We start from the raw sequence: 12,903 nt of genomic DNA on the forward strand, positions 1-12,903 counted from the left end.
ATGTGTTAAAATGACAAAACCAAAACATCAGACAAAATGGCAGTTTTCAACCTTCCAACTCTGAAAACTTACCTAACAAAAACCAAACTATAATGAGAGCCAATTCTGACAGAGGATGCAGGCAGGGGATATGAGATGTTAATAGAAACAGCATGGAAACAACTGGTTAATTTACACGGGTTACCAAGGATACAAGATGGCTCACTCCAACATCCTTACCCATATGTCCCCCTCCATGGATCTGCTCTGTAACAAGCAGGTGGGAGACAGGTAATGCCACATCTAGACACCCTACGTTCTCAGTGATACTTCAGGGTGATTAACATGAATGGAGAGTTTAGATTGAGGACATCTCGCACCATGTTGAAACATAAGTACACACACACACAGCCATGATATACCATGGACAACAATGGGAGATATATCAGATTCCAACTGGTGATTATCTGCAGCCCATGGTGTGTGACCAGCAGTAACTGGATTCACTGGTAATCGGTAATTTGATCTTATCAGAAAACAAATCCAATAAAAAACTAATTTAAATTTTGTTTTTCTTTACCACTCAATGCCAGATATTTATCAGAATGCCTGTGTGAAGACTCACCATGCCTTCAGGAGGCAGCCATGACAACCGTACAAACGTGTGGAAGTGTGACACATATCACATGTCTTACTCCATATTGGATTACATACCTTTGCTGCATCAATCTCGTCCTTGTACTTGGCCTCCAGATTCTGTTTCTCTATGGAGACACTGTTCTGTTTTTTCTCTATGGAGACACTGTTCTGTTTTTCCTCTGCCATTTCAAGTCTGAAAATGATGCAACAGTAGCGGTCAGCTTGCTGATGTGATATACCTCATAGCCTTGTCCTACTCAAGTAGTCTGTGATAGTGACAGTAGCGAGCTTGCTGATGTGATATACCTCATCGCCTTGTCCTACTCAAGTAGTCTGTGATAGTGACAGTAGCGTCAGCTTGCTGATGTGATATACCTCATTGCCTTGTCCTACTCAAGTAGTCTGTGATAGTGGAGTTGTTCCATGTTTGGGATACTCTTGATACACAAACATGTTGTCTAACTGCAGAGGACAAGTATGTCTGTCATCTCCTGACAAACATGGGGCTTTACAACGTCAGGATATTAAGTGCAAGAGACTGTTTTCTATTTGCCACCACAATTAGCAGCATCAGGAACACCAGGAACATCACATCTGCCTCAACATGGGTTCACCTTTAACACTACACATCATGACATGGCAGCGTAATGCTGGCGGAAAGCCTGTTCACCACTTTGAAGAAACCTGGGCATGGTGCCGACCAACCAAGAAACATAATCTGGGTGACTTGGGATTAGAACCCACAATCTTAGGTTTCTGGTGTGCCCAAGGGAAGCAACTCCTTAGACTCCAGCAAACTGCAAAGCCTTAAAAGACTAGTCCAACTAGAATCTTATGGTTCAAAACATGTATGCCCCTCACTTCCTGTATCATAATGCCGCTCATTGTCCCATAATGCCCCTCCCTTCCTGTATCATAATGCCACTCCCTTCCTGTATCATAATGCCACTCACTTCCTGTCCCATTATGCCCCTCACTTTCTGTATCATAATGCCGCTCATTGTCCCATAATGCCACTCCCTTCCTGTCCCACAATGCCCCTCACTTCCTGTCCCATTATGCCCCTCTCTTCCTGTATCATAATGCCGTTCACTTTCTGAACCATAATGCCCTTCACTTTCTGTCCCACAATGCCCCTCACTTCCTGAACTATAATGCCCTTCACTTTCTGTCCCACAATGCCCCTCACTTCCTGAACTATAATGCCGTTCACTTTCTGTCCCACAATGCCCTTCACTTTCTGTCCCACAATGCCCCTCACTTCCTGAACTATAATGCCCTTCACTTTCTGTCTCACAATGCCCCTCACTTCCTGAACTATAATGAACATCACTTTCTGCCCCAACTATGACCCTCACTTCCTGAACTATAATGCCCCTCACTTCCTGAACTATAATGCCGTTCACTTTCTGTCCCACAATGCCCCTCACTTCCTGAACTATAATGCCGTTCACTTTCTGTCCCACAATGCCCTTCACTTTCTGTCCCACAATGCCCCCCTCACTTCCTGAACTATAATGCCCTTCACTTTCTGTCCCACAATGCCCCCCTCACTTCCTGAACTACAATGCCGTTCACTTTCTGTCCCACAATGCCCCTCACTTCCTGAACTATAATGCCGTTCACTTTCTGTCCCACAATGCCCTTCACTTTCTGTCCCACAATGCCCCCCTCACTTCCTGAACTATAATGCCCTTCACTTTCTGTCCCACAATGCCCCCCTCACTTCCTGAACTACAATGCCCCTAACTCTCTGTCCCACAATGCCTCACTTTTCCTGCAGTTCCTGTAGGGCCTCCTCAGCTTTCTGCAGACACTCCAGGTCCTTCATCATCTTCTTCACGTGGTTCTGGGAGTAGTGGTGATGGATGTAGGCAAACCAACACCCACCTAGTGCAATGATCAGGGATGCCACCAGAGCGATGTCCTTCACATAGCTGTGGGCTTCTGTAACACACAGGTAGGGGCACCATCAATGAAGGGTTCCAAGACGTTCTACCTGGTGTCATGCTGATATCTCTCTGGGATGTGAGCTAAGTGTTTACTGACTGACTGAGTTTGGTTTTACGCCGCTTTTAGCAATATTCCAGCAACATCACGGCTGGGGACACCAGAAATGGGCTTCACACATTGTACCCATGGGGATTCGAACCCAGGTCTTCGGCGTGACGAGCCAACGCTTTAACCATTCGGCGACCCCACCTCCCCCTAAGTGTTTACTTGATATGTATTGAAGGTGTCCCACTGTTGGAGGTGTCTTTTAATCCTGGGATGTTAAGTGTTTACATGATATATTGAAGGTGTCCACTAGTTGTGTCTGTATGTCTGTTGGAGGTGTCTTCTTGATATATCTCTGGGATGTGATAAGTGTTTATATGATATATTGAAGGTGTCCACCAGTTGTGTCTGTATGTCTGTTGGAGGTGTCTTCTTGATATCTCTCTGGGATGTGATAAGTGTTTATATGATATATTGAAGGTGTCCACCAGTTGTGTCTGGTGTCTGTATGTCTGTTGGAGGTATCTTCTTGATATCTCTCTGGGATGTGATAAGTGTTTATATGATATATTGAAGGTGTCCACCAGTTGTGTCTGGTGTCTGTATGTCTGATCTTGATATCTCTCTGGGATGTGATAAGTGTTTATATGATATATTGAAGGTGTCCACCAGTTGTGTCTGGTTCTGTATGTCTGTTGGAGGTGTCTTCTTGATATCTCTCTGGGATGTGATAAGTGTTTATATGATATATTGAAGGTGTCCACCAGTTGTGTCTGGTGTCTGTATGTCTGTTGGAGGTGTCTTCTTGATATCTCTCTGGGATGTGATAAGTGTTTATATGATATATTGAAGGTGTCCACCAGTTGTGTCTGGTGTCTGTTCTGAGTGAGTGAGTGAGTGAGTGAGTTTAGGTTTACGCCTCTTTTTGCAATATTCAAGCAATATCACGACAGGGGGCACCAGAGGTGTCTGTTAGAGGTGTCCACCTGGTGTCATGTTGATATCTCTGTGGGATGTGTTCATATGATATACTGAAGGTGTCTACCAGTTGTGTCTGGAATGAATGAATGAATGAAACCAAGCTGAGATCTACTTTGTGGCACAGTTTCCTCAGAAATGATGTCATGAACTGCCACTTTTGTAGTAACTCACTCCATTATATGAAAGCTAACAACAGTACACTGTAAAACCATTGCCCCAGTATAAACTATCTGTTACCATGGTAACAAAAGTATACATATTACAATATGAATATATTCTGCTGTAAAGTCAATACCAGATACATTAAAACTACACCAAGAGCAATAATGTCATCTTGGCCTGATCTTTACGATGCCTACTTGGAAGATCACATTACCATGAATTAATTAAGACAATTCCATAAGAGATGTGAGAGAAGCTGACCTGACCTCCTGTCACATCCACCCAGGGGCATTACTACTGGAGGAGGCTGAGGACAAGACATGGATACAGATCTATAGATGGTAACAGTACATACTCTTTGGGGCCCCGAACAGCACAGCATCCATAGCTTTCACGGACATCTTCTGTTTGTGAACAGCATTTTTTATTCCAAGGGTTGTTGTATAGAAGTTGCTGTTGCTGTAAGCTAGTCTGAAACAACATTATACAGTGGAGGTAAAGTAAGCCAATCTGAAACAACAGTTATACAGTGGAGGTAAAGTAAGCCAATCTGAAACAACAGTTATACAGTGGAGGTAAAGTAAGCCAATCTGAAACAACAGTTATACAGTGGAGGTAAAGTAAGCCAATCTGAAACAACAGTTATACAGTGGCCAATCTGAAACAACAGTTATACAGTGGAGTAAAGTAAGCCAATCTGAAACAACAGTTATACAGTGGAGGTAAAAGTAAGCCAAAGTTATACAGTGGCCAATCTGAAACAACAGTTATACAGTGGAGGTAAAGTAAGCCAATCTGAAACAACAGTTATACAGTGGAGGTAAAGTAAGCCAAGCAGTGAAACAAGGTAAAGTAAGCCAATCTGAAACAACAGTTATACAGTGGAGTAAAGTAAAAATCTGAAACAGCAGTTATACTGAAACAACATTATACAGCCAACAACAGTTATACAAGAGGTAAAGTAAGCCAAGCCAATCAGAAACAACATTATACAGTGGGGTAAACAGTAATCTATATTATACAGTGGTAAAGTAAGCCAATCTGAAACAACAGTTAGCCAGTCTGAAACAACAGTTAATCTGTGGAGGTAAAGTAAAAGCCAATCTGACAACAACAGTTAACAACAGTGGAGGTAAAGCCAATCTGAATCAACAGTTATACAGTGGAGGTAAAGTAAGCCAAACAGTATATGGAGGTAAGTAAGCCAATCTGAAACAACAGTTATACAGTGGAGGTAAAGTAAGCCAATCTGAAACAACAGTTATACAGGGGAGGTAAAGTAAGCCAATCTGAAACAACAGTTATACAGTGGAGGTAAAGTAAGCCAATCTGAAACAACAGTTATACAGTGGAGGTAAAGTAAGCCAATCTGAAACAACATTTTGCAGTGGAGGTAAAGTAAGCCTATCTGAAACAACAGTTATTTTTAGAAGTGTTGTATGTCAAACATCTATCACAAGCTAAATTATGGTTTCAATGATTAAAAAAAAGCAGTGTTCTCTCCATCCCTCCTATCCTGTTGAAAGCTACAAAGGAACAGCCATGCCATTTTGTCCTGAGTGAGTGAGTGAGTATGGTTTAATGACTTTGAGCAATATTCCAGCAATAGCACGGTGAGGGACACCAGAAATGGGCTTCACACATTGTACCCATGTGGGGAATCGAACCCAGTTCATCGGCGTGGTGAACCAACGCTTTAACCACTGTGCTACCCCACCGCCCCCATTTTGTCCTGAGATGAAACTGGAAGGAAATATTGTGGCAGCTTCTTTCAGAGGTTCTTTGAGCATGAAACCACTTACTGCCCTTTCCAATGCGATTTTTTTCCATTAAACTCTGATTTAAAACCAATTAAGATCATATTTCAAATGTAAATGTTTCTGTGTCATTGCAGGAGTTGGCCGGGGTTAGAAAAAAAACTGTAATTGTGATCACATGTGCCTCAGTGTTAATATTCTTCCTTTTGTAGCTATGGTGGCTCCGCTATGGTGGGGCTTTGAATACTCAGCTCAATAGCCAGTGTCAGTACAGTTCCTGTGTCAGTATAGTGCCCTGTGTCAGTACAGCACCCTGTGTCAGTACAGCACCCTGTGTCAGTATAATACCCTGTGTCAGTACAGCACCCTGTGTCAGTACAGCACCCTGTGTCAGTACAGCACCCTGTGTCGGTACAGCACCCAGTGTCAGTATAGTGCCCTGTGACAGTCGGTCGGTACAGCACCCTGTGTCAGTACAGTACCCTGTGTCAGTACAGCACCCTGTGTTAGTACAGTACCCTGTGACAGTTCAGTGCCCTGTGTCAGTACAGCACTCTGTGTCAGTACAGCACCCTGTGTCAGTATTGTGCCCTGTGCCAGTACAGTGCTCTGTGTCAGTACAGCACTCAGTGTCAGTATAGTGCCCTGTGTCAGTACAGCACCCTGTGTCAGTATAGTACCCTGTGCCAGTACAGTGCCCTGTCAGTATAGTGCCCTGTGTTAGTATTGTGCCCTGTGTCAGTATTGTGCCCTGTGCCAGTACATTGCTCTGTGTCAATACAGTACCCTGTGTCAGTACAGCACCCTTTGTCAGTACAGCACCCTGTGTCAGTATAGTACCCTGTGCCAGTACAGTGCCCTGTCAGTATAGTGCCCTGTGTCAGTATTGTGCCCTGTGTCAGTATTGTGCCCTGTGCCAGTACAGTGCTCTGTGTCAATACAGTACCCTGTGTCAGTACAGCACCCTTTGTCAGTACAGCACCCTGTGTCAGTACAGTGCCCTGTGTCAGTACAGTACCCTGTGTCAGTACAGCACCCTGTGTCAGTACAGTCCCCTCTGTGTGTCATACAGTGCCCTGTGTCAGTACAGTACCCTGTGTCAGTACAGTACCCTGTGTCAGTACAGCACCCTGTGTCAGTACAGCACCCTGTGTCAGTACAGTCCCCTCTGTCAGTCCAGTGCCCTGTGTCAGTACAGTCCCCTCTGTCAGTACAGTGCCCTGTGTCAGTATAATACCCTGTGTCAGTACAGCACCCTGTGTCAGTACAGCAACCTGTGTCAGTACAGTGCCCGTTGTCAGTACAGTGCCCTGTGTCTGTACACCACCCTGTGTCAGTACAGTGCCCTGTGTCAGTATAGTGCCCTGTGTCAGTACAGTGTCCTGTGTCAGTACAGTACCCTGTGTCAGTACAGTGCCCTGTGTCAGTACAGTACCCTGTTTCAATACTATACCCTGTGTCAGTATAGTAGTGCCCTGTGTCAGTACAGTGCCCTGTGTCAGTACAGTGCCCTGTGTCAGTACAGTGCCCTGTGTCAGTACAGTGCTCTGTGTCAGTACAGTGGCCTGTGTCAGTACAGTGCCCTGTGTCAGTACAGTGCCCTCTGTCAGTACAGCCCCGTGTCAGTACAGCATCCTGTGTCAATACAGTGCCCTGTGTCAGTACAGCACCCTGTGTCAGTACAGCACCTTGTTTCAGTACAGTGCCCTGTGTCAGTACAGCACCCTGTCTCAATACAGTACCCTGTGTCAGTACAGTACCCTGTTTCAATACTATATCCTGTGTCAGTACAGTAGTGCCCTGTGTCAGTACAGCACCCTGTGTCAATACAGTACCCTGTGTCAGTACAGCACCCTGTGTCAGTACAGTGCCCTGTGTCATTAAATTGCCCTGTGTCAGTACAGTGCCCTGTGTCAGTACAGCACCCTGTGTCAGTACAGCACCCTGTGTCAGTACAGTGCCCTGTGTCAGTACAGTGCCCTGTGTCATTACTGACTGTACTGACACAGGGCACTGTACTGACTGTATTGTGTCAGCACAGCACCCTGTGTCAGTACAGGACACTGTGTCAGTACAGTACCCTGTTTCAATACAGTACCCTGTGTTAGTACAGTGCCCTGTGTCAGTATAGTAGTGCCCTGTGTCAGTACAGTGCCCTGTGTCAGTACAGTGCCCTGTGTGAGTACAGTGCCCTGTGTGAGTACAGTGCCCTGTGTCAGTACAGTGCCCTGTGTGAGTACAGTGCCCTGTGTGAGTACAGTGCCCTGTGTCAAAACAGTACCCTGTGTCAGTACAGTACAGTGCCTGTGTGAGTACAGTGCCCTGTGTGTCAGTACAGTGTACACCCTGTGTCAGTACAGTGCCCTGTGTCAGTACAGTACCCCTGTGTCAGTACAGTGCCCTGTGTCAGTACAGTGCCCTGTGTGAGTACAGTGCCCTGTGTCAATACAGCGCCCTGTGTCAGTACAGCACCCTGTGTCAGTACAGCACCCTGTGTCAGTACAGCACCCTGTGTCAGTACAGCACCCTGTGTCAATACAGTACCCTGTGTCAGTACAGTGCCCTGTGTGAGTACAGTGCCCTGTGTGAGTACAGTGCCCTGTGTGAGTACAGTGCCCTGTGTGAGTACAGTACCCTGTGTCAGTACAGTACCCTGTGTCAGTACAGTACCCTGTGTACAGTACCCTGTGTCAATACAGTACCCTGTGTCAGTACAGTACCCTGTGTCAGTACAGTATAGTGCCCTGTGTCAGTACAGTGCCCTGTGTCAGTACAGTACCCTGTGTCAGTACAGTGCCCTGCCCTGTGTGTCCCCAGGCACATTTAGGAGTACAGCACCCCGTGCCTGCCCTTTGATTTTTGTGTCAGCTGCCCTTTTTGTACAGCACCCTGTGCGGTACAGCCCTTTTGCCTCAATCCCAGTTTTTCCAGCTGTGCTTGATTTTACAACAACCCGTGTGTATATTGCCCGGTGCCGGATTTTATTAAGGACTGAGTCAATACAGTACCCTGTAAAAGTCAGTGGGAGACACCAAATTGTCGATTATAGTTGATAATGATTAGAAATTGGTCATTCCCCTAAACCAGGGTGGCTTAAGTCAAATGTGTTTAATGTGCGATTTTACAAATCACGGTTTTTATGCCTACCAAGGAAAGAACCAAATGGATAAAGAGAAGAAGAAGTCAAAGGTTGAATGCAAGGAAAGTGTCGAAAGAGACTAATAGATTTCTTCGGCCCTAACAGGTATGTGCCTCTAAGTTTCGGATTTTAGGCCGCTGATTTCCCCTTTCAATTTCACATGCCTTTCAAATAAGACCTTCATTTATTAAAGACAACGATGTGTGAACTACATGGGATGTATTTTGGCACGCGTTTGGGGTCCGATATTCATAATGACTGTGCTGTTTAGGTGAAAATCTGAAACCTCGAAAATGTCCGCCATTTTGAATCCATCGGCAATTTGAAATTGATCTTGAATTATTTTGTTGTTTGTCCTGGGAAATGAAATAGTTAATACAGCTTGCATAACAGCTTCACTTGGTAGCCTTGTTTTAGTAGTGTTTACTGTCGATTTCATAAAAATGTAAGTCTTGAAGGCGTTAAAAACTATTTTTTACGATTTCAAACAATGGGAAGCCACACCCTTGTCGAGGCTCTCCACAGTAGATACTTACGCTCAGGTGTATTATTGTGTGATATTTTTGTTTTAATAATTGTGATTGCAAATTTAATATCTAAGAATATTTTGATTATGGTATATGAACTTTGTATTCTTTTTTTTCAGACCGACGACGAGTCAGAGGTAGTTTCCTATGAAAATTCAAGGGCAACATGGAGACAGAGTCAGTTAATCCAACACAGAAGAAAGATGGTGGTCACAAGACTGCATTTGACACAAAGTGGCAAACAAAACCGTCCCTGGTCGAGGGTACTCAGAAGATGACAAAAAGAAGGGAATGATGTTTTGTTCATTATGTTCTAAGTGGAACACCAAGGGCAGAAATGGACTTAATGTCGACTAAACACAGATTGAGTGGAGTCAAGTAAAGGAGCTTGACACCAGTTCACCCTCCACCATTTTGAAGACTCAAGCCTCAACTTGGAAACTTGAATCCAAACATTGTTCAATTACTGTCCATTCATGCAACTGTGATTGTCCACTTCTGAAGTTGAGAGAGTGTTCTCAAAAGTGAAACTGATTGTGACAGATCATAGAAACAGACTCAGTGTTCAAAATTGCAACGGACTTCTCATGATTAGCCTGAATGCATCGGCCAGTTTCAGACATTGACTTGAAAAAAGTTGTGAACAGATGCTTGGCAAGAAAGAAAAGAAGACTGTAAATTGTTGTTTCATGTTTTGTGAAATTGTAAACAAATGTGACAAGAGGTTAATGTCTTAAAAAGCTTTTTTTTCCAAAAATTGATCTTAAAATACAAAATGAGAAGAGTAATAAATGAACTTTAGAAATAAAATTATAAGAGCATTTGACTTCATATACATTTTGTTATTGTTATTTTTTCAATAATCCTCACCAAAGTGCCCTTTTAGATTATGAAGTGCCCTTTTTGTTTAATTTACCCTGCCCTTTCTGAATCCTAGGGGGAACACTATCAGTACAGCACCCTGTGTCAGTACAGCACCCTGTGTCAGTACAGTACCCTGTGTCAATACAGTACCCTGTGTAAGTAGAGTAACCTGTGTCAGTACAGTGTCCTGTGTCAGTACAGTAACCTGTGTGAGTACTAGAGGTGTGTATTGTGGCCGAAGTAACGAGATGATATATCCCGATACCCGTTTATAGATGCGAGACGATCTATCATGAAAGTATTGGCAAGGTATCAGACAATTATCATTACGATACAATGGTGCGATATGATACGTATCCCGATATGTTAAAATTTCTAAAAACGGTACATATGATAGATAAAATTACTGAAACTTTATTTGTTATACAGCAAAAATTGTGTTTCACAAACATTTTAATGTAATTAATATTAGAATTCAAAATCACTGACTGAAAACAACTCTTAAGTCTGCTTTTAAAATTTTATCTTATCTTTGTTCTCTTTCTTACCTAAGACATCGTTCGTTCATACTTGTTAATAAATGGTGTTATTTGTGGAACAATTAAAACATATTTCAGTTACTTGAAGACAAGAATTCTACAGTTCACAGAATTTGAAAAATGTTCACACTCACTGATACACCAACTCATCCTGATATATAACCTAAATGTGTTGTGTATCAATGCAAACAACGATACTATCGATGAATTGTTACACCACTAGCCAGTACACACATCCATCCATTGTTCTGTCTGGAACAATAGTGATATTTCAAGGACAGGCAGACTTGCTACATACAAAGTAAGTGTGAAGGAACAGATCTTATGTCTGAGTTACCTTGGCAACCATTACACTCAATACAAGTTTGCAGAAAGTAGTAGTCATATATGTCACCATGCTTAGGTGGGTGTTTCTCAATAGTCATATAAGTCACCATGCTGAGGTGGGTGTTTCTCAATAGTCATATATGTCACCATGGTGAGGTGGGTGTTTCTCAATAGTCATATATGTCACCATGCTTAGGTGGTGTTTCTCAATAGTCATATATGTCACCATGCTGAGGTGGGTGTTTCTCAATAGTCATATAAGTCACCATGCTGAGGTGGGTGTTTCTCAATAGTCATATATGTCACCATGCTGAGGTGGGTGTTTCTCAATAGTCATATATGTCACCATGGTGAGGTGGGTGTTTCTCAATAGTCATATATGTCACCATGCTGAGGTGGGTGTTTCTCAATAGTCATATAAGTCACCATGCTGAGGTGGGTGTTTCTCAATAGTCATATATGTCACCATGCTTAGGTGGTGTTTCTCAATAGTCATATATGTCACCATGCTTAGGTGGTGTTTCTCAATAGTCATATATGTCACAATGCTTAGGTGGTGTTTCTCAATAGTCATATATGTCACCATGCTGAGGTGGGTGTTTCTCAATAATCATATATGTCACCATGCTGAGGTGGGTGTTTTTCAATAATCATATATGTCACCATGCTGAGGTGGGTGTTTCTCAATAGTCATATAAGTCACCATGGTGAGGTGGGTGTTTCTCAATAGTCATATATGTCACCATGCTTAGGTGGTGTTTCTCAATAGTCATATTAGTCACCACGCTGAGGTGGGTGTTTCTCAATAGTCATATAAGTCACCATGGTGAGGTGGGTGTTTCTCAATAGTCATATAAGTCACCATGGTGAGGTGGGTGTTTCTCAATAGTCATATAAGTCACCATGCTGAGGTGGGTGTTTCTCAATAGTCATATAAGTCACCATGCTGAGGTGGGTGTTTCTCAATAGTCATATAAGTCACCATGGTGAGGTGGGTGTTTCTCAATAGTCATATATGTCACCATGCTGAGGTGGGTGTTTCTCAATAGTCATATATTAGTCACCATGGTGAGGTGGGTGTTTCTCAATAGTCATATATGTCACCATGCTTAGGTGGTGTTTCTCAATAGTCATATATGTGACCATGTTGAGGTGGGTGTTTCTCAATAGTCATATAAGTCACCATGGTGAGGTGGGTGTTTCTCAATAGTCATATAAGTCACCATGCTTAGGTGGTGTTTCTCAATAGTCATATAAGTCACCATGCTGAGGTGGGTGTTTCTCAATAGTCATATAAGTCACCATGCTTAGGTGGTGTTTCTCAATAGTCATATATGTCACCATGCTTAGGTGGTGTTTCTCAATAGTCATTGATGCATGTCATCTGATGACAACTGGAAGAGAGGAGCGTGGGTGGTGGTGTTTAGGTAGGGTGAGGGTGGTGTTTAGGTTTGGTAGGGTGGGGGTGGGGGTGTTTAGGTAGGGTGAGGGTGGTGTTTAGGTGGGGTGGTGTTTAGGTAGGGTAGTGGTGGTGTTTAGGTAGGGTGGGGGTGGTGTCTAGGTAGGGTGAGGGGTGGTGTTTAGGTAGGGGCCGGTGTTTAGGTAGGGTGGGGGTGGTGTTAATGTAGGGTAGGGGTGGTGTTTTTATGTAGGGTAGGGGGTGGTGTATATGTAGGGTAGGGGTGTGGTGTCTAGGTAGGGTGAGGGTGGTGTTTAGGTAGGGTGGGGGTGGGGTGGTGTTTAGGTAGGGAGGGGGTGGTGTCTAGGTGCACGATTGAGGGTGGTGTTTAGGTAGGGTAGGGGGTGGTGTTTAGGTAGGGGAAGGGGTGGTGTTTATGTAGAGGTGGGGGGTGGTGTTTAGGTAGGGTAGGGGCAGTGTATATGTAGGGTGGGGGTGGGGTTTAGGTAGGTGGGGGTGGTGTTTAGGTAGGGTAGGGGTGGTGTTTAGGTAGGGTAGGGGTGGTGTTTATCTAGGGTGGGGGTGGTGTTTA

At 43.8% G+C, this 12,903-nt stretch overlaps 1 protein-coding gene across 4 annotated transcripts in view; it reads right to left on the reverse strand.

Annotated features, from left to right (window-relative positions):
• The window catches only part of LOC124263662 (stromal interaction molecule 1-like), an 87,713-nt gene that overhangs the window by 25,848 nt on the left and 48,962 nt on the right, over positions 1–12,903 (reverse strand). For 3 of the 4 annotated variants that reach the window (XM_046698318.1, XM_046698317.1, XM_046698316.1), the window contains exons 5-8: positions 4,115–4,230; positions 2,391–2,565; positions 694–811; positions 220–246 (exon numbers count right to left, since the gene is read on the reverse strand). In XM_046698318.1, coding sequence (XP_046554274.1) covers positions 220–246; positions 694–811; positions 2,391–2,565; positions 4,115–4,230 — 436 coding nt within the window. The remainder of the gene's footprint in view (positions 1–219; positions 247–693; positions 812–2,390; positions 2,566–4,114; positions 4,231–12,903) is intronic. The other variant, XM_046698315.1, reaches the window with a different exon arrangement.

The sequence above is a fragment of the Haliotis rubra genome, unplaced genomic scaffold, assembly GCF_003918875.1.
Source record: "Haliotis rubra isolate DU_JTF1 unplaced genomic scaffold, ASM391887v1 Scf892, whole genome shotgun sequence".
Lineage (NCBI taxonomy): Eukaryota > Metazoa > Mollusca > Gastropoda > Lepetellida > Haliotidae > Haliotis > Haliotis rubra.